The sequence below is a fragment of the Gracilinanus agilis genome, chromosome 1 (genome assembly GCF_016433145.1).
Source record: "Gracilinanus agilis isolate LMUSP501 chromosome 1, AgileGrace, whole genome shotgun sequence".
NCBI lineage: Eukaryota > Metazoa > Chordata > Mammalia > Didelphimorphia > Didelphidae > Gracilinanus > Gracilinanus agilis.
The window spans coordinates 600,348,396-600,369,961 of NC_058130.1; the positions used below are offsets into that span (position 1 = coordinate 600,348,396).

At 39.1% G+C, this 21,566-nt stretch overlaps 1 protein-coding gene across 2 annotated transcripts in view; it reads right to left on the minus strand.

Moving 5' to 3' along the window:
* GMPR (guanosine monophosphate reductase) overlaps positions 1-21,566 on the minus strand; it is a 93,857-nt gene that overhangs the window by 40,006 nt on the left and 32,285 nt on the right. For both annotated transcript variants that reach the window (XM_044667609.1, XM_044667601.1), the window contains one exon: positions 5,755-5,836. In XM_044667609.1, coding sequence (XP_044523544.1) covers positions 5,755-5,836 — 82 coding nt within the window. The remainder of the gene's footprint in view (positions 1-5,754; positions 5,837-21,566) is intronic.

Below are 21,566 nucleotides of genomic sequence, written 5' to 3' on the forward strand. Positions count from 1 at the left end.
TATTGCATGTATTCCCCTTCATGTATGCTAGAGTCTGATCAAATTCGCCTTGCCATGACTCCTAACATGGCATTTCATCTCCTATCTCCTATCTCCATGCTTTGTATTAGCTGCCCCTCATGCTTGCAAATGTATGTCTTCTTCACCCTGGTCTTTTGGAATCTCTAGTTTTCCTTAAGCATCAGCTCAAATGCTACCCCCTACATGAGACTTTCTCGACCACCCCACCTGAACCCCAGCTGCTGATGCTTTCCCCTACAACTGTATCTATTTTCCATATATATATGTATACACACACATTGAGGGTAGCTAGGTGGTGCAGTGGATAGAGCGATAGGCTTGGTCAGGAAGACCAGAAGTCAAATCTGGTCTCAAGCACTTCCTAGCTGTGTGACCCTGGACAAGTCATTTCACCCTGTTTGCCTCAGATTCCTCATCTGTAAAGTGACCCTGAGAAGGAAATGACAAATCTCTCCAGTATCTTTGCCAAGAAAACCCCAAATGGGGTCATGAAGTGTTGGATATGACTGAAATGACTGAACAACAACAATAAAATATATATATATATATATTGTTTCTATTAACTAGATTGTAACCTCCTTAAGGGCAGGGGCTATTTCAATTTTGTCCTTGTATCTCCAGCACTGAGGACAGTGTCTGACACAGATTCTTTGTGTTTGTTGACTGATTGAATGTCAGGGCATCCCTCCAAAAAAGGTAGGGCCAAAAAGCCCAAGTCAAGTCACAACAAAGACTTTAGCCTCCTAGAGAAGCCTCATCTTTCATGGGGGCTCTAGAGAGTGAGCTGAGAATATGATTTAATTTTAAATTAGGTTATCATGTGTCTAGATATTAATATAAATTTTACATCATTTGAACCTCTTGACCTCAAGGAAGTGTCCCCAGTAGAAAGTAAACAAGCACAATGGCTGGAGCTGACAGTTCTGACCATCCTAAATTAATTATCTTATATCCTCAATATCTGTCCCCATCTTTTACTCCCCTAAACCCATGTACATTTCCTATCTGACTCCATGCATTTTGGTTTTCTTCGATTTCCCCATCATATCCCCAGTAACCTCATGATTAGGAAATGTTATCAACCTGCAAGAGACAATCAGGCTTAGTATTCATATCTCATCAATACTCTCTGACCCTCTAGAAGGTAAAGTCATGAAGTCCTCAACCTCCCCCCCCCATTAAAGAAGGAAGAGACAGACATCTCATTCCCCCTTCAAATGCCTGTTGTACTCATTTTGGACTTTAACTTTTCCACCATGTCCCCCAAGCCAAACACCTTCAACCCACCCTATCTCTCCACCTAACTCCCTACCTTGAGTTTTTCAGTTGTCTTTTGTGTACTGTCTTGAATCATTAGATTGTAAACTCCACGAGGGCAGGAACTGTCTTTCTTTTTTGTATTTGTATCTCTAGTGTTTAGCACAGTGCCTGGCACATAGTACATCCTTTATAAATGTTAATAACTTATTGATTATTGATTGATCCCCAACAAAAGGATATTTGGAGGATTCTCAGAGATTATCCAATCCAATATACTCTACAGTTGAGAAATCAGATTCTTAAACCTTAGGAGGGACCGCTGGGATCATCGAACTCAGCCCAAGAGAAGACTGAAAAATTCTAACCCAGTGGTCTTTCTGACATATCTCAAAGGATTGTGGAAACCACAGGAATTCTACTGGTTAAGTATAGACTTCCCTAAAGGCAGAGATCTTAAACCACCCAAGACCAACATATTTAACTCATAAAGAAGCTCCAATTATGTTTGTTAGACATTCAGTCAGTCCACAAATATTTTTAAGATACCTACTGTGTACCTAACTCTGTAGGGTATACCTGCTCTTAAAAGGTTTATCGTCCCTTTAAGATAAAAATTTTTTAACCTTGAGTCACAAACTTTTTAAAAAACATTTTGATAACTATATTTCAATATGATTGGTTTCCTTTGTAATACTATGAATTTAATTTTATGCATTTAAAAGATGCTTCTAAGAAGGGATCTATAGGCTTCAGCAGATTGCCAGAAGGGTTCATGCTCCAAAAAAAGTTAAGGGATCCTACTTTAGGACACACAGACAAAACAGCTTGAAAGTCATGATGAAGTACACACCAAAACACTTCCTAGCTGTGTGACCCTGGGCAAGTCACTTAACTGCCATTGCCTAGCCCTGATTGCTCTTCTGCCTTGGAACCAATACACAGTATTGATTCCAAGATGGAAAGTAAGGGTTTTAAATTAAAAAAAAAAAGCCCCCACCTAAGGGTAGAGTACAGATTGAGGAAAAATAAAGTTCAAGAAACTTTGGACTAGATCTTTTTTTCATAACTTCCCCCCAGATTACCTATTCTAATCCTTTCACAAGATCATTACTTCAGAGCAGGATGGGACCTTAGAGACCATCTAGTCCATTCCTCATTTGAAGAAGCCAAGAACCAGAAAGGTTAAGTGATTTACCCAATGTTTAATTATTAATCTGGCTGACAGAGCCAAGTCTTGCGACTAACCAAGAAATACTTCCTTATGCCTAAGCTAGATTTCTTAGACTCATTTTCTCTTCTGACATACATCAGAAACCCTTAAGGCAGATCTCTGTCTTCCTTCCTTTCTCTCTAGCCTTTGTGTGGGAATACGGGTTAAGAGGGGAGAAAGGGAGAGAGGAAATAACCCAATCAAAAAGGCTGCTTGGCACTGAACGAAATCACCATAGTAGGATTTTAGTGCCACATCCAAGTTCAGATGTCATTCTACCTCCTCAACCAAGACCACCAAGGTGGCTACCTTTCCTTGGAGAGTACAAATCAGCTTGGGTTTTATTTGGATAGTTCATTGTTTGCCCTCTTGGGACCAAAGATAAGGAGGACACACTGTTTATTATTCATCACTTCTATTTATTATTACAAAGAATAATTCTGCGTTCCTATGACTCTGCCTGTTTACAGGTTGCTTCTTCAAAGGTAGATCTATTGGCTGTGGAAAGGGAAAGAATATTTCCCTCCTCCCACTAGGCTATTGCTAATAGCCTTCTAGCCATCAGCCCACCTTCAGTTTATTTCCCTCTCACCCAATCTATATGATGCACTACCTCTAGATTAACGTCATTAGTTGTGGTTGTCCATGTGATTTCTCCACTCAGAAATCTTTAATGAATGCCCACTATCAATTTCACAAAGCCCCATTGCCTTAGCTTAGCCCCACTAGACCCTCCACAATTAGACTCGTTATCTGAATTCATTTTTACCTCATTTTACCACTTCTTTTAAGTAAGGAAAATTTCCTTGTGCCAGAAAAGAAAAAGAAAATATAAAATCTTTTGTTTGGCTTTTAAACCCCTTCATAACTTGACTCTTTGCTACCTTTTCCAATCTTTGTACCTCTCACTCCCCTTCTAGGCAGTCTCTGATCTGGTGGCATTGGCATCCTCAGCTGATTGTGCATTTTCACTGGCTCCCTCCCCTCTTCCTCCTCATGCCTGGAATTCTCTTCCTCCTCATCTCTTCCTCTTAGCTTTCCAGGTTTCCTTCAAGTGTCAGCAAAAGTACCCCCTCCTGCTGGAATCCTTTCTCAGCCCTCCTTAATTTTAGTGTCTTCCCTCTGAGATTATACCTAATTTATATATCTATCTATCTTATCTATCTATGTATATATATATGTATCTCCTATGTACATATGAGATAAATTTGAGTATTATGTGTATGTGAACTCTTTGGGAACATGGACCAATTTGTTGTCTTTCTTTATATTCCTAGAACTTGGCAGAATGCCTGGTGCATAAATGCTTGTTGCATTGATTTGAAAATGAGTTTAAGTGATAGTGATTAGGTATAGAGAAAAAGGGGAAGCTAGGTGATGCAGTGAATAAAGCATCGGGCCTGGAATCAAGAAGATTCATCTTCATCAGCTCAAATCCTGGCTCAGATGCTTACTAGCTGTGTGGCCTTGTTTGCCTCAATTTCCTCATCTGAAAAATGAGCTGAAGAAGGAAATAGCAAACCATTCCAGTATCTTTGCCAAGAAAAACACAAATGACTCATGAAGAGTCAGACATGACTGAAAAAAATCGACTTGACATCAAAAATAAAGGAGTGTTCTTAGATTTTAATTCTAACCTTAATGACCATCGGCAAATCACCCAACCCCTCTTGGCCTCTGTTCCCTCATCTTTGAAATAAGGGAGTTGGATTAGGTGATCTCTAAGGTCCGTTCCAGCACTACATTTGTGATGTTTGAAAGCAAAATTAAAGAGGTGAGGAGATCAAGGAGAATTATGAAAATATATATCCCAGATTTCTCATCACTGCACCAGTATGTCCCATGTCTTTGCTCATGGTGTGTTCACTTTGCCTAGAACACAACTCCTCTCCAACACTGCTTATTGAATGCCTACACATCCTTGAGATTATGGTCCCAGTGTCACCTCCCCCAGGAGGCCTTCTCTTTGGTCTTCCCAGTCTGAAGTGACCTCCTTAGGACTTTGTCTATTCCCTCATCTTTGAAATCTGACCTCTTATAGCACTTTGTACCTCTTATGATCTTATCACTACCCATTTTGTATTAGTTATCAGTATATAAGTTTCATCCCCCTTGGGAGATGGAGAACAGGAATAATCATTTTTCTTTTATTATCTCCATAGCACCTAGCCTATTACCTGGCATATAATGAGAATTTAATAAGTGATGAATGAATGAATGGAATCCATACATCCAACTTAATTTTCCCGAAGCTGACTTCACAGGACTTTTCCACATAGCCATTCCAGGTACCTCTGGAACTGTGTACTTCATTCATGTACTTTCCAGCTAATTCCAAAGTACCTCTGAAAGCTATGGCAAAGTTACAGAGCCAGTACCACATATAAACTTCCTGACATTAGACTAGTGGTTCTCTTCCCGAGCAAGTTGCCAGCTGAGCTCCAGAGTTAACTCAGAGGATGCGTTATGAGAGTGAAGTCAAGGTCAAAGCTTTTCATGAACTGGCCCTTGTGAGTGAGGATATCTCCCACTTACCCACAGGAAGAGTAGTCAGAAGTCTATGCCTTGGGACAGGCTGGAAAAATACAGCCCTAAGTGTCAAGAGAGAAAAATGAGTCTATGGAAAAGCCCAAGACATGAAGTCAAATGTGGACTTCAGTTCTGAACTAGCTATGTGGAAGGCTCTTCAATATTCCAGTCATCCCTTTCTCCTTAAAATTCTCCTAACATTCTTCCTGGCTCTCTTTTGTCCCTATCACATTCTACTCTGGGTCAGCAATTTTAGGTACACGTTTTATCCCTCCCCTTTTCAATCAAACTATAAACCTTTTGAGGTCAGACACTTATTTTCTGTCTTTGTATCCCAAGTGCCTAAAAGTATCCTTGCATATAAAGGTGCCTAATAAATATTTTTCTTGATTTAACTTAACAAGGGAAGAGGAAAACATTTTTTCCCACAGAAGCTCCATCTTCATCCTTAGACGATCATAGGCTGAGGAATCAAGGAAGCCAGCATTCTTTCCTTCTGCACTCATGTTCTGAAACCACAAGTATGTATCCAAATTATGGCCAAACTCACTTAGAGACTCTCCAGGGTCAGCATCCACCTTTCTATCAATGAAATCCCAGGCTTCCCTTGAACTGTTTCTCACTCATGAGATATCACTCCCCAGGACCAGGAATCTCCTCCTTAGCTTCCACCTTCTCCTAATTTAGTTTTTGACATACTATCCTGGCCATTCTGCATTCTAAAAAGTCCTTACCTGGTCCAATTCCCACTTTGATGATGTCTGCTCCAGAAAGAATAAGCTCCTCTACCATCTCTCCCGTCACCACATTACCTGCCTGAGATAGAGAGAACAGTGTCATCAGCCCAAGGTGTTCTCCTGGAAGGTGCAGAAAAGGTTCTGGATCTGGGATCCACAGCTCTTAGTTTCCTCTCCTGTATGTCAAAAAACATTTATCACGTGCCTATTATGGGCCAGGGACTGTGCTAAGCACTGGGGATATAGAGAAAAGGAAGAAAGGCTAAATATAGCCCCTGCTCTTAAGAAAGGAGTCTTCTAATGGGGGAAACAACATGCAAGCAATCATGTGCAAACAAGCTCAAGGCAGGCTAAATTGCAGGTAATCAACAAAGGGAAGGCAGGAATTAAGAGGAATAAAGAAAGGTTTCCAGGGACAGATAGGTGACTCAGTGGATAAATAGTCAGAGGGGTAGCTGGGTAGTTCAATGGATTGAGAGCCAGGCCTAGAGACAGGAGGTCCTAGATTCAAATCTGGCCTCAGATACTTCCCAGCTGTGTGACTCTGGACAAGTCACTTGACCCCTATTGCCTAGTCCTTACCATTCTTCTGCCTTGGAGCCAGTACACAGTATTGACTCCAAGACAGAAAGTAAGAGTTTAAAAAATAAAAATAATAAAATAAATAAACAAATAAATAGGACTGGAGATGAGAGAACCTGGGTTTAGATCTGGCCTCAGACACATCCTAGTTGGGTAACCCCGGGCACGTGGTAACACTTGACCCCAGTGCCTAGTCCTTATCACTCTTCTGCCTTGGAATCAGTAGAGTCTAGGACAGAAGATATAGGATTTTAAAGAAAAAGGGAAAAAAAGTTTTCAATAGAAGATGAGATTTAGCTGGCACTTAAAGAAAGTGGGGAAGATAGGAGGCAGAGAAGAAGCAGGAGATCATTCTGAACATGTGAGACAATTCAGTGAAATGGTCTAGAGTCTGGACATGGAGTCTTATTTGAGGAACAGCAAGGAGGTCAGTATCACTAGATTACAAAGTAGATGGTACGAATGGGATGGGGGCAGAAGTGTAATATATAAGAAGATCGAATATTTCACATCAAAATATCTATGAGCTATTTTGAGGAATAATAATAATAGCTAACATTTATATGATATTTTGAGGCCTGTACTTTATATACATTATCTTATTTTATCCTTTACGAGATAGTTGCTATTATCATTCCCATTTATAGATGAGGAAACTAATTCAGAGAGGTGAAAAGATTTGCCACGGGGTACTGTTGCCACATAATCTAGACTCAGAGGTATTCTATTCATTTTTCTTTTCTTAGGCTGTGTTTGTTAGGTGCTGTAATATGAGTGAATTTTTTGGTGTATGGCAAAATACTGCTTCAGAGAATTACATGAGTTCTAAATGAAGTGAAAACTCATTAATGCAGTGTTAAATGAAGATCTTACATAAAGGATTCTAAGTGAGACGAGTTTTAAGCAAGTTTTCAGGCATGTCATTGAACTTGTGATGATCAAAGGTTAAGCATAAAATAGTGCTACATTTTCAAATGAAAATTCTAGTATATTTTGTAACACTGACACATCTTCATATCAGTTTCACATTCTCCTTGTAATCCTTGCCATGATTCCTAAGCTTCTTAGATATTTGTTTGCTTTTGTAAAGCAACTCGATATGAAGACTGCATTGTGAGTTACTTTGCTTTCAAAATTTAGTAGCTATGAAATAAACACCTCATTTGATTTTATTATGGAATGAATTTTAACTGGTAACAGAGGCAGGATTTGAACTGGTTTCCCCTGTCTCCAACTCCACTGTACCACCTCGTGGCTTCTATGGCAATATCACCAGATGAGCTTTTATTGTTAAATCATATTTTCAGTAGTGTTCAAGTCTTCATGATCCCATTTTGGGTTTTCTTGGCAGAGATAATGGGGTGGTTTGCCATTTCCTTCTCTAGCTCATTTTAAAGATAAGGATACTGAGGTAAATAGGGCTAAATGACACACAGCTAATAAGTGTCTGAGGCCTGATTTGAACTCAGGAAGATGAGTCTTCCTAACTGTAAGGAAAGCCCTCTATCCACCTATCAGCCCCTTGGTAAGCTAGGACACAAAATGTCAGTAGGAAGAGACTTTAGCAGTTATCTTCCAATTAATCGAATGGACGAGCAAACTATAGCATAGTGAGTTTAAGTGAGTGATATATTAAAAAAACAAAAAAAAAAAAACAAAAAAACACCTTCTCTGACCAGGTCACACCAGGAATTAGTAGTGAGGACTTGGGTGTGAGGACTTGGGTGTACTGGCTCCCAATTCAATGTTCTTTCTAATATACCAACCCCCTTGGTAGCAGTTCTCTGCCTTAAAGCTTCTAGTCAACAATGCCTTACCTGGAGAAAACATCTCTCACTGACCACTAGACAATAAAACTTGTCTTTCTTTTGAAAACAATCTGTGAGGGCAGCCAGGTGGCACAGTGGATGAAGAGGCAGGCCTATAGATGGGAGATCCTGGGTTCAAATCTGAAATCAGACACTTCCTAGCTGTGTGACTCTGGGCAAGTCACTTAACCCCCATTGCTTACCCCTTACTGCTTTTCTGCCTTGGAACCAATACACAGTATTGATTCAAAGACAGACGATTAAGGATTTTAAAAAGAAAACAACATGTATCTATTTTCTGAAATCCATTTGCAGGAGAAGAAAGTCAGGAAGCTGGAAGAAGCTATAAACCTCAAACATACATCTGGATTGGCAATAGTCCAAGCTTTCCCTCACTGCGGGGGTGTGAAGGCAGAGATAGCAGTTCCCCAGAAGAGGCTTTCATGAGAAATTGTGAGAACTCACTGACAAGCAGATTCCCTCAAAGTGGCGAACAGTGTGCTTGGCAAGAGGCTTTGGCTGAGTGCTGGGGCCTGGGCTCATTTGGGTGTGTATAACCTTGGCCATTTTGGCAGTCACATTCACGTCCTAGCATCTCTCTAGTGAAGTGAATCTAGGAGTGAAAAGAAAAGTCCTTAAAGTGCATCCATTATCTCCCTAATCAGTGATGGGCAACCTTTTGAGGTTGGTGTGTCAACATTCGCCAAAAAACCGAGCATAACTCGGGTGGTATGTCATTTTGAGAAAAAAAAACCATAATTTCATGATATTTTTAGTTTAAATAACAAAAATGTATAATTGTAATATATGACTGTATTTAATAAACCAAAATAGGTAAATTAATATAGGCAGAATTGTCATCTATAGTGCACAGAGTGTCTACACCACACTTCAGCAAATGTTTCATCCTCAGCATGTGGCTCCATAACTTCTCTGTATGTGGCTGGTGTCATAAAAAAATGGCTACGTGTGTCAGTGCTGACATGCGTGTCATAGCTTTGCCATCACCACCCTAAATGATCCTCCATTGAAACAAGCACGTGGCTATATTTTTAAAATGTGGGCATACTTTAGAAAAAAAATTTTCTGATGCCATCCGGACAGAACAGTGCCCAAGATCTACTATAGGCATCAGAAATTCATTCATTAGCAATGCATTTTAGGTCAGAGGTCAAATAGATTCATTTATCCTCAAGGCAAAGGCTAAGAAATGTCTTAGCCAATCCAAAGAGGTGATGTTTGGCCTATGAGTAGATTTAGCACTGAGCAGTTGCAGCAAGTATCCTATCATTTCTGATTAGCAGAATTAGTACACATATCACCCTACCTAAAAGCCATGACTGTGGCCCCTTGATTAGAGGCAAGAATAAGAGCAGTGGTGATAGGGATAGAGCATATGCAAGCCACTCCCTGGTTATAAAGCACCAGTCTCTCCACTGATCAAGAAAAGAATGGCACAATAAAAAGGCTTCATTAAGTAAGCAAGTTTCTCTCCTATAAAGAAAAAAGCTCTACATTCAGTTTTGCTATCAAGAGTGGAAAGAAAGTCAGTGGGATAGAAAGGGATCAGAGAGGGCAAGAAAGAGAACTGGAACCTTCTTTATAAAACTATAGAATCTAAATATTGGAAAGTAGTCCAGAGATTAGTTAAGAATACAGACCTGAACAAATCAATCATTCAAGTTCTACTTGAAGAATTTCAGTCAAAGGGAACCCACTGCATATTGAGGCAATGCATTTTGATCTTTAAATGCCTTTTCTTGAAATCAAACTTAAATAATCCCCTTTTCAACTTATATCCATTGCTTCTAGATCTTCCCTCTGGAGTCCTAACAAGTCTAGACCCTCATCTACATAGAAGCCATTCAGATACTTGAAGAAAACTACCATGTTCTTGTGCATTTTAAAATGGCTCTAAACCCTGGGAGGCTACATCACCCAGGACTCTCTACCTCAACTTCCTTAGACACATCCCACTTCCTTTGTGGGATGTGTCTGAGAAAGTATAAAAGAAGAGAGGAGGTGCGGGTCTTGGGCACCTTTTTCCCCAGAGAGCCTTTTTCCTCCACAAAGCCTTTTGCCCCCAAGACCTTTGGTCCAAGCTAGCTGCTGGAGATTTAGTTTTCCCTGGCTTTCCCAAACCTTTCTTTTCTTAAACCCTAAAATAAACCTAGCTAAATATCCCTGGAGTCTAGCCTGATTTTGTTCTGCTCTGAAGCACACCTCTAAATGGCTCGGGTTAATTTCCCCCTTCGGGGCCTTCCCTTTCTTTCCCTTCCTTCTCCCAACCTTTTTTCTTTTACCCACAACATTCTCAATTTCTTTTCTCCAAGCTAAACATTGCCAGTACCTTCAGCTGCCCCCTTATAGGGAGGGTGATATGGATACTAATTCTACTAATCAGAATCATTCCTTGTGTGAGGATAATGCATATCCTTGTTCTCAATTGGAAGTCCTCCAGTCTATTATATTCTTCTTATAGTGTAGCACTTAGAACGAATCTAGAACTTTAGATATTGGTCCAACTACAGAAGAGTATGGTGAAACCATCACCTCCTTAATCCTGAGCATTATACCTCTCAATACAGCCTAAGATTGAACTGGCTTTTGTGGCTACAATATCACACTGTTGACTCATATTGTGTTTCTAATTCACTAAAATATCTTTTTTAGTCAAAATCTTATTTAGCCCATACTTCTTCCATCTTATACTTGTGAAACTATTTTTTTCAATCCACATGTAAGACTTTATGCTTATCCCTTTTAGTCTCAGTTCTCAAAATGTCTTTCAAAGCAGTAACCATTAAAACAATTTGACTAGCTTAAAAAGTGGGAGGGGGTCATTGATGAATAGACTAAATTGGTTACACAAAATTCAGAATCAAACACAGTAGCATAATGTTCAAAACCCAAAGATCTCTGAAACTGTGGAGAGGACTAACTATCTGACAAAAACTGCAGGGAAAACTGGACAGCAATCTGGCAGAAATTAGATTAACCAACACTTCAGAACGTAAACCAAGATAAGGTACAAATGGATACATAACCTAGATTTTAAATGTCACATCATAAACAGATTAGAAGAACAAGAAAGAAATTATCTTTTGAATCTATGGGTAGAAAAATAGTTCATGACTAAACATGTGAAAGAGAGGATCACTCAAAATAAAATGAACAAATTTTATTACATAAAAATAATGCCCCAATCAAATGTAATGGACTTCTCTATTAACAACAATGCAATAATCCAGGACAATTCTGAGAAAGAATGCTATCTATATCCAGAGAAAGAACTGTGGGAATAGAAACATAAAGAAAAACAATTGCTTGATCACATGGGTCGATGGGGACATGATTGGGGATGTAGATTCTAATGCACCTTAATGCAAATATTAATAATATGGAAATAGGTCTTGATCAATAACATATGTATAACCTAGTGGAATTATTCATTGACTATGATAGGAGAGGCGGGGAGGGGAGGGAAAAAACATGAATAATGTAACCATGGAAAAATATTCTAAATGAATTAGTTAAATAAAAATTTCCAACTCCCAATAAATAAATAATTAAATGGATGAATAAATCAATAAAAATAATGCCCAACCCACTCTAATGCAGTTAAAATTATAGAGGAAACTGGCAACTTGGAAAAAAAAATATTTGCAGAACATTTGCTGCATATCCAGGATAAACAAGGAACTAATTCAAGTCTATAAGACTAAGAGCCATTCCCCCGCTGAGAAATCATCAAAGGATATGAACAAGTAATTTTCAAAAGAAGAAATTAAAGCTATTGACATTATAAAAAAAATTGCTCCAAATCACTAATAGAGAAATGAAAATTAAGGCATGTTTGAGATTCTACCTCATACCTATTAGACTGGCAAAGATAACAAAAGAGAAAGATGACAAATCCTAGACAGGCACAAAGAAACAACTATATTATTAAACTATTAGTGAAGCTATGAATTGGGTCTACCATTCTGAAAAGCAATTTGGAACTATGTCCGAAAAATTAGCAACTTTGAATATATTCCTTGACCCAGCCATACCAGGTCTAAAGGCCAAAGAAATCAAAGAAGTAAAAAGGTCTATATGTACACACATATTTATAAAAGCTATTTTTGTGGCAGGCCAAAACTGGAAACGAAATGTGGCGGGGAAGTATTTCTATTGGGGAATGGATAAACAAATAATGTTATGTTGCTGTAATAGAATATTATTGTGCTGTAAAAAAAGATTGAAATGGACAGTTTCAGGTGAAACTGGAAAGATTTCTATGAATTGAGACAAAGTAAAGCGATCAGAACTAAGAGAACAATTTATACAATGATAAATAACATTAGCAAAGAAACCAACTCTGAAAATTTTTAGAATTAAAAAAGAGAAGAAAATGAGTTTCATTGTTTGCATGTTGAGTTTGAAATGCTGAAGGAACATGGATATACATACATACATATATATGTGTGTATATCTATCTATCTATCTATCTATCTATCTATCTATCTATCTATCTATCTATCTATCTATATATTCAATCTGAGTCATCTGTATTAAGATGTTAACTGAAGTACCCTAAGGCTATCTCCTCCTTTCCTCCAAAAGTTTATTGCTGTTTTGTGCCTTCATTGATCCATTCTTGATTGCTTCCCCTCCTTCCTGGAATAGTACTGTCAAAAAAATTTTAATCTATAAGATACTAACTCTCCATTCTTTGAACTTTTTGAAATGCTCAAGCTAAGGTATGCATCAGGCCATCCTCTTCTCCTTCATCACAGATTCTTCTATAGAGCAGCCACTAACTTCCATGATTCCCACCATTCCCATATGCTGCAATATTGTTGCTGAATATCCATTAAAGGACTCAACTCAATGGAAAGGGCTCCTGAGCTTGAGCTGGAGGGGGTGGACTCTGGTAAAGTAATGAGTGTATCATGTCATCAACATGGAGATTAGAAAGGGTGCTTTTATCTCTGAGAAAATAGCTCACATGGCTGAGCAGACAGAGTTGCCAGAAGGGTATCATATGGCAGGGATGACATACAGTGGGCTCATTCACTCAATCAGCTTCATCCATGTCCCTTGGAGACTCTAAACAGCACAAGGTGACACTATAACAGTCTTCACAAAATTTAACCTATGTTTTGGGCCCAAGTAAAGAAAGAATGGGAATTCTTCCTTTAATGTAATATGCCAGGCAGATGGGAAGGCCTCTGCTAATGGCTGGCTTTTTTTTTTCTCACTGGGGATGGGATTCACTGTCCAGGTTCAATTGTATTCTTGATGTTAACAACTGTGCTTTGATACATTAAAAGTAGAGATCTGAAGGCTTAGAGAACAAAGAAAAATGGAGAGGGGCATTTTCCCCTCCTCAATTGAAAAAAAAAATCCTCTAGAAAAATACCTCCCTAACTCTTGTTCCCCTTCTCCCATCTTCACCTTCCCCTATCCCTAACCAGTAACAAGAAGCAATTTGTGTTCCCTTCTTATAATTCTCCCTCCATTTGCTTTTATTGACTCATTTAGGGCTGCTAACTGAGAAGAATTCCCTTTGCCAATAGAGGAAAGAGTTTATTCATAGCAGATCAAAGAGTTTAAAATGAAAATGTTCTGAATCTTCTCTCTCTCTCTCTCTCTGAGGGCTCAGAAAATCGACTTCCCCTCTCTGCCCAGCTACCAGCACTGAATAGGGCCCTTTGGTTAGAAGACTGTCTGGACAGTATCTACTTTTAATGGTGCACTACTGATTTAGGCTCCTTGTTATTTGACCATCATGAATAGATCTCATTGAAATCTAGGGATTTTGTTACATTTCTTTTGCCACAGGTCTAGCCCCTACCAATGCCTACGTGAAAGATGACTGCCAAAAGACAGAAAATCCTAAGTGTTTAGAAATCATTTTCTAAAGTGAACTCTCTTTTATTTTGGAGAGCTGCTTCTTGGCTGGTATTGGCAAATGGAAAATTACAATGGAAAGAGTACTGACTCTAGAGTCCCAGGACTCAGGTTCAAATTCCATTTCTGATATTTTTTTACCTATACTCCATTGGTCACATAATCTAGTTAAGCTTCATGCACTCATATAGGAAATGACTCAGTCAAGTGGACATGAAATTGGCACCAAGCAAATGCAATAAAGCAAGGAGGGACAAAAGAAGTCACCTCCCCTACTCCTTTGTCTTAAAAAGAAGGAAACTGAAGCCCTTAGAAGTTAATCAACTTGTCCAAGATCACATAGTTCAGAGGAAAGATTTGTACATCAGTTCCTCAACTTGATTGATGATGTTTCTAAGGTCATATCTGTAGGAAGGGTCAGACAAGGAATTTGGACACTGACACCTCTTCCAAAGTCAGTGTTCTTCCTACTGAATCATACTGCTTGCCTACCTGTCAGTGTCCTCATCTGCAAAATAAGGGGGTTGGACTGTAGTCTAGGTTTATGATAATTTCAAGTTTGACTGCCTGTCCTGCTCTATGCCCTCACCCCAATATCTTCAAGTGACACAGACTTCAGATGGACCCCCAAGGTAAGGAAACATGTAGGTTTGTAGTCTAAATCCTAATCACCATCCCCCAGGCATAGTAACAGAGCTTGAAAAAGCGTGTGTGTGTGTGTGTGTGTGTGTGTGTGTGTGTGGTACTTAATACAGTGCACATACAAATCCTGGAAATGCTAAAGCCAGGTAGCAGGAATCCCTGTCCAATCGTGAAAAGGCTTGTATCTGTTGACATTTACCAAGGGCATTTTTGAGCATCTCTTGTTTACAGTGTTGTAATGATCATAATAATGCTTAGCACTCATGAGGCACCTTTCATCTCCCAAACACTTTACAAACATTAATTCATTCGCACAACAGTCATGGAGGCATGAATGACAAATGAAGATGACAGTGAAAAACTGAGGGTGAAGGAGTATTTCCTTTCTCCTAATGAATTACAGATGAAGGGGAGGGTAGAGGTTAGAGCAGGAAAGGAATGATTTAGAAATAAACATCTTCCTTGCCAAAGGGGAGGGTCAGCCATCTATTTCTAAGTAACCAAAGGAGAGCAATGAAAACACATTTCTGGCCAGCACACGGGGACTGAGCAAGCTGTTGCCTGTGGCCATCCCAAGGACAGCAGAAATCCTTTTTGCCACTCTCAGCTCAAGAACCCCCCATCTCCCCCCTCTGCCCCTCATCAGATCCACGATGGCAAGAAGGTGCCTTCCCTTGGTCTCTTTCAGTCATCCTCCATTCTTGCTTTTGCCCTCAATTCCAGCTCTTTGTCCCTTGGGGTAGAAACTCAGGCTCCCCAGAGTTACACAAACAGGCAAGTCAGGCTGGCTCTGGGCCCAGTCAGCTGTCAATGAAACTTCATTCCCAGCTGTTTGGTGAGTACGCTGAAGAGACCTGTGCTGAGAATGAGAGCGGTCCTTCTAATTAGTTTGGCACTCTCTCCTCCCCACTGTTTTATAAAAGAAGAAAAAAGGCTGATTTGTGAAAGAAACATCACTTCCTACAACGTCAGGACTTAAGGCTGGAAGGGACCTCAAAGACAAAATAGTCCGACCCTCTCCTTTTACAAATGAGGAAACTGAGGCTCACGGAGGAGAAATGACCTAGACAATAGCAGAACAGGATTCACATTTAGAATCTTAGGACTTTAAATGCCACATTCTTTCCCTGTCACCACAATGTCCTCCTCTTGCTAATGCTAAGATTTTGCTGATCTTTCATAAACTGTCAGCTCCTAGTCTTTTGCACAATTCAATTTATTTGGGGCTTATAAAATAATAATGAACATTTGTACAGCACTTTAAAGTTTTACAAAGCACTTTTGTATCTCACCTGACCTTCATAACAACCCTGTACAGTAGGCCCTCCAAGCATTATTATCCTTATTTTAAAGGTGGGGAAACTGAGGCTGAAAGAAGTTTAAGAATGATGGCGAGTTACACAATTAAAATGTGCTGAGGTTGGGATTTGATCTCAGATCTCCCCAACTCCAGGTAGAGTTCACAATTTACTCTACCACAATATTTCTTTAGCTCAAGAGATGCAACAAGACCCCCATTTTTTTGCTTCTGCCTTGGCTGATACAATGTTCTGTTTGACTATAAAATGCAAGGGGAGTAAGGGTATAGAAACTTTCTGGAAGTTGTTTTAAAGGCTTGTCCCAGGAAATGAAAATGACTAAACCCATTTAATTTCCAATGTCTAATGGGTTGCAAACAAGCCCTAATCCTACTTCCCATTCTGTCATTTCAAAATAACATTTTTTTGTTTCTTTTCCTAAGTTCTTAATCAAGGGGAAAAGGGACACTTTCAGCTTAATGAGGGGCAGAGTGGAGGCCAAATGTCCTGGCCAGAAAGGTCCTTGGCTACCCAGAGGAATAAGAAGGAAGAACAGGTCAGAGAGCCAAGTCTTCAATGGTTTCTTCCTTCCCTGTAAATGAAATGATTTAAAAAGCAATCGTTGAACTCATTTTCTTCCCTGAGCCTTAGGAGGGTATAAGCAATGCACTCTTCTAGGCACAAAGGAGGAAAAATATGCTTCCTGTTCCATCCAGTAATTCAACAAATGCCAAATGAGCTCCTACTATGTGAAAGATTTTGTCCCACCGAGAATGAATGGAGGCTCATAAGTGCTTATTGACTCAATGACAAAAGATTCTCTCCTGGCAAGGGTGACCCTTGCACTCTCAGGAAAAAAGTTTCCCTATGCTTCTTTTAAAGTGGTAAAGAAGGAGGGATGAGACATAGTCAGCAAGCATTTTTAAGGGTTTACTAGGTCCAAACCAATCAAATTACCAAAAAATTACTTTTTGGAGCTAGAAAAATAATTTGTAAAAATGATCTGGAAGAATAAAAGGTCAAGAATATCCAGGGAATCAATGGAAAAAAAAATGTAATGGAAGTTGGTTTAGCAGTAGCAAGTTTCAAACTGTATTTTTTGTTGTTCAGTCATTTTCTGTCATATCCTGCTCTTTGCGACCTGCTTTGGGGTTCTCTTGGCAAAGATACTGAAGAGTTTTCCTTTTTCCTTCTCCAGAAACTGAGGCCAACAGCATTAAGTGACTTGCTCAGGGTCACGTAGCTAGTAAGTGACTGGAGCCAAATTTGAATTTGGAAAGATGAGTCTTCCTGATTCCAGACCTTGCATTCTATTCAGTGTGCCACTTAGCTGCCCCAATCTATATTATAAAGTGGTAATTATCAAAACAATCTGTTACTAGCTAAGAAACAGAGTAGTGTACCAATGAAAAAGGAACAATACACAGTAGTAAATGACTATAGTCATTAGTATTTGGCACACCTAAAGATACAAGATTTGGGGACAAGAAATCACTATCGAACAATAATTGCTGGGAAAACTGGAAAGCCATTTGGAAGAACAACTCACACTGTATACTATAATAATAAAGAGAGAGCCAGCAAACCAATGTTAGGGATGGAGGGGAGATAGAGAGAGTCTAGCTCTCCCCTCCTGCTGAATATACACTACTAAGACTTCGAGGGGGTGTCACCCCAAAACTGGGTGACCTGGATGGTCATGCTGGCCCACAGAAGTTGGGGATGAGGCTTCTCTATAAGATGAGTTATTGGGTACCCCAATCCAATTCTGAATAAGGGTGGGGTTCACACAAGCATCCCCTGAGGTCAGTCAACTTCACAGTGGGTGGTCTGGCTACAAGATGGAGGCAGCCAGTCCAAGCTGTGATTTGCCTCCCCCTCATCTTTCTCTTTTTGTCTATCCCCCATCCTTACAATACTGAGATGAGGTCAAAATTGGTACATGTTTTAAACATAAAAGGTGATACAAGCAAATTTTGGGAACATGGAATATTTTACTTGTCAGATTTATAGATAAAGAATTTATGACTAAACAAGAGAAAGATAGCATTATGGGATGCAAAATAGGTAATTCTGATTATATCAAATTAAAAAAGGGTTGCACAAACAAAATCAGTACAGCCAAAATGAGAAGAAAAGCAGGAAACAAGAAAAAATTTACGGTGAGTTTCTATGATAAAGGTCCATTTTTCCCCAATGTAGAGAACTGGGTCAAATTTATAAGAATACAAGTTCCTCCTCCAATTGATAAGTGGTCAAAGGATACAAACAGGCAGTTTTCAGAAGAAGAAATCAAAGCTATCTATAGTCACATGAAAGTTCTAATATTTTACATGGCTGCACCTGTATAATCTATATGAAATTACTTGCTTTCCCAAGGATGCAGAAGAACAGAAGGAAGAGAATTTGGAACTCAAATTTTAAAAAATTCACTTTTCATGTAATTAAAAAAATAAAATTTAAAGATTTTCAAAAAAATAAGAAGAGCTTACTAAATGTCATCACTATGCTAAACATTAGCAATACAATGAAAGGCCAAACCAGATCCTGCAACTAAGGAACTTATATTCTAATGAGGGAGACAAAATATAAATAACTAGGGAGATAAACAATTTGCTAAGAGAGGAAGGTCAACAGCCTCTTTTAAAATGTTGCAGCTTTCAATGTTGTAGGGATTATGGGAAGATACACTCATTAGTGCATTGTTGGTGGACTATGAATCAATATAACCATTTTGGAAAGCAATTTGGAACCATGCAAACAAAGTGACTAAAATGTCTATATCCTTTCAACTGGTGATACCAATATTAGGCATATATTGATAAGAAGACAGTCATCATATGTACCAAAATATTTATAGCAACATATTTTCATTGTATTAAGGAAATGGAAACAAAGTAAATCACTATTTAGTGGGGGGGAAGTTAATAGTTAAGAACAAGAATAAATTATGGTATATGAATGGAATGGAATGCCACTATAGTGTAATAAATGATAAGCATGGTGAAGACAGAATCATAGAAAGATTTAGATGAACTGATGTAGAGTGAATTAAACAGTGACAAGAAAACAACATACACAATGACTTCAACATTGTAAATGGAAAGAATAACCACCATAAAACAATGGAAAGAGAATATTGTAGAATTACAAAGAATAAGCATGGCACCAAAGAAGAGATATGAGAATATGACACCCTTTACTGTCACTCTTTTACAGAGGTGGAAGATTTACAGATGTGGAACATTATTTATGTTTTCAGAATTTTTCAATAAATTAATCAACTTTTCTTTTTCTTTAAAAATATTTTTCTGGGGGCAGTTAGGTGGCTCAGTGGATTGAGATGGGAGGTCCTACTTTCAAATCTGGCCTCAGACACTTCTTAGCTATGTGACTATGGACAAATCACTTAACCCACATTGCCTAGCCCTTACTGCTCTGCCTTGGAACCAATACACAGTATTGGTTCTAAGACAGAAGGTAAGGGTATATATAGTAAATTTTAAAACAAAGTAGGGGCAGCTAGGTGACACAGTAGATGGAGCACTGCACTTGGAGTCAGGAAGACCTAAATTCAAATCCAGTCTCAGACTGGTGGTGTGACCCTGGGCAAGTCACTTAACCCCCATTGCCTAACCCTTACCACTCTTCTGCCTTGGAATCAATACACAGTATTGATTCTAAGATGAAAGGTAAGGATTTTTTTAAAAATCTTCTTTGTTTTATTGAAGACTTCTTTGGGAAGGAGGAGTAGGAAGTTATTGGAAGGAATTCAGGCAATTTTGAAACAAAGTAGGGCAATTAGGCAACACAGTAGCTAGAGCACTGAACCTAGAGTCAGGAAGACTTAAGTTCAAATCCAGCTTCAGACTAGCAGTGTGACTCTGGGCAAGTCACTTCAATCTGTTTGCCTTAGCTTCCTCATCAGTAAAATGGGCTAGTAAAGGAAATGGTAAACCACTCCAGTATACTTGCCAAGAAAATCCCAAAAGGGGTCATGAAGAGTCAGACATCATTGAAAAACCTCAACAACAACCACAACAAACTGCCCCCCCCCCAAATTGAACTAAGTCTTGAAGGAAACCAAGGAAATCAAGAAGTGGAGATGAGGAAATGGAGCACTCCAGGCCTGAGGGGCAACCAGTGCAAAAGTATAAAGTCAGGATGTGGAGTCTCCTACATAAACGATTACCAAATAGGCCATTATGGCTAGATTTATAAAGTTGGTGGATGGGAATAAAGTGTAAGAAACCTGGAATGGTAGGAAGGGGCCAGTCTGTGAAGGGCTTTTGATGCTCACCTACTGACAAGAGACAAGGAGAATGCCTACTTACAAAAACTGACCCCAATAAAGTCAAGCAGAGCCTTGGACTGCTAGGAAGCTAGTTTCTAAGAAAATGACAGAATATCAGCAACCGGAGGAGACTTGCAGAACTGCTCACAAGGAAAATATTTAAGGGAGTTTTTGCTTTGGTGTATGCTTACTCCACCACACTCTCAAAATCTGGGAATAAAGATGCGTTAACAAATGAGCTAGCTTAAAAGCAAAAGAATTGCTTATTTGTTGATCAAACCCCCTTTATGAGGCCAATAGGTCACATTGGAGTTGCAAAAAAAGAAGCCAAAGTCTCCCTGACCTCCACAGCAAATCCTTGAACCCTCTCTGGCTTTATAAACAGTCTACTTTCTTTGACCCACCTCAGGTTGGAGAGGCGCAAACTTGGTCACAATGTTAAATCATGCAAAGAAATATGAATTATGAAAATAAATAAAAAGGTGACTTGTATTAGACAACAAAGAGATTTTTCCGCTCTCCCCACTGTGACAAAGGTACTAATGTTGGTTGAAATGTCCCACAAACCCTGCCAAGAAGCTGTAAACAAGCAGAAGAACACAGAAACAATAACTAGTTGATTAGAATGGGGTCACCTTTCAGATAAGACATATGAGTTGCATAGATTCACAATTAGAGAAAACTCCTTACATCAATCTTTAAACATAACCTAGGTCCTTGATTGGGAGGTTCTGAACAGCAAGAACAGGTAGTTCAGTTCCCCAGTCACACAGGACTAGGTTCAAACAATGCTCAGTTTCCATAATCACTGCCCTTCTTTGGAGTCTGTGCAGAAAAGAACAAAACTTGACCTTCAGTTACCCTGGGGTATTTTATATAGCATTACCATCTCTTTCACACTGAGGTTTCTCCTCTCCCTCCCCTGTGGCTAACTAGAGTGAATCCTGGCTAAAGCCACACAGACCAAAATGGGCCATGGGTAAAGTGATGTCAGTTCCTTGGAAACACAGGGCAACAACTGACCAAACAAATGACCCCTTATTTGGTAACTAATCAAGATAAAAAGCTTTCCTGAAAACCCCTACCCACTTTTACCCTGCTTCCCACCTTTATCTTTGCTTACCTTACTTATTATAGAAGCTACTCTGTTATTATATTCTCTTATAATAAAGCTTGCTTCCTTGCAATGGAGTCAGTTTAAGCCATTAATCAATTCCTTGGACAAGACCCCAAACAACTTTGTGCACATCACTACCACTATGCAATATTAGGGGAAATCTTGATCCT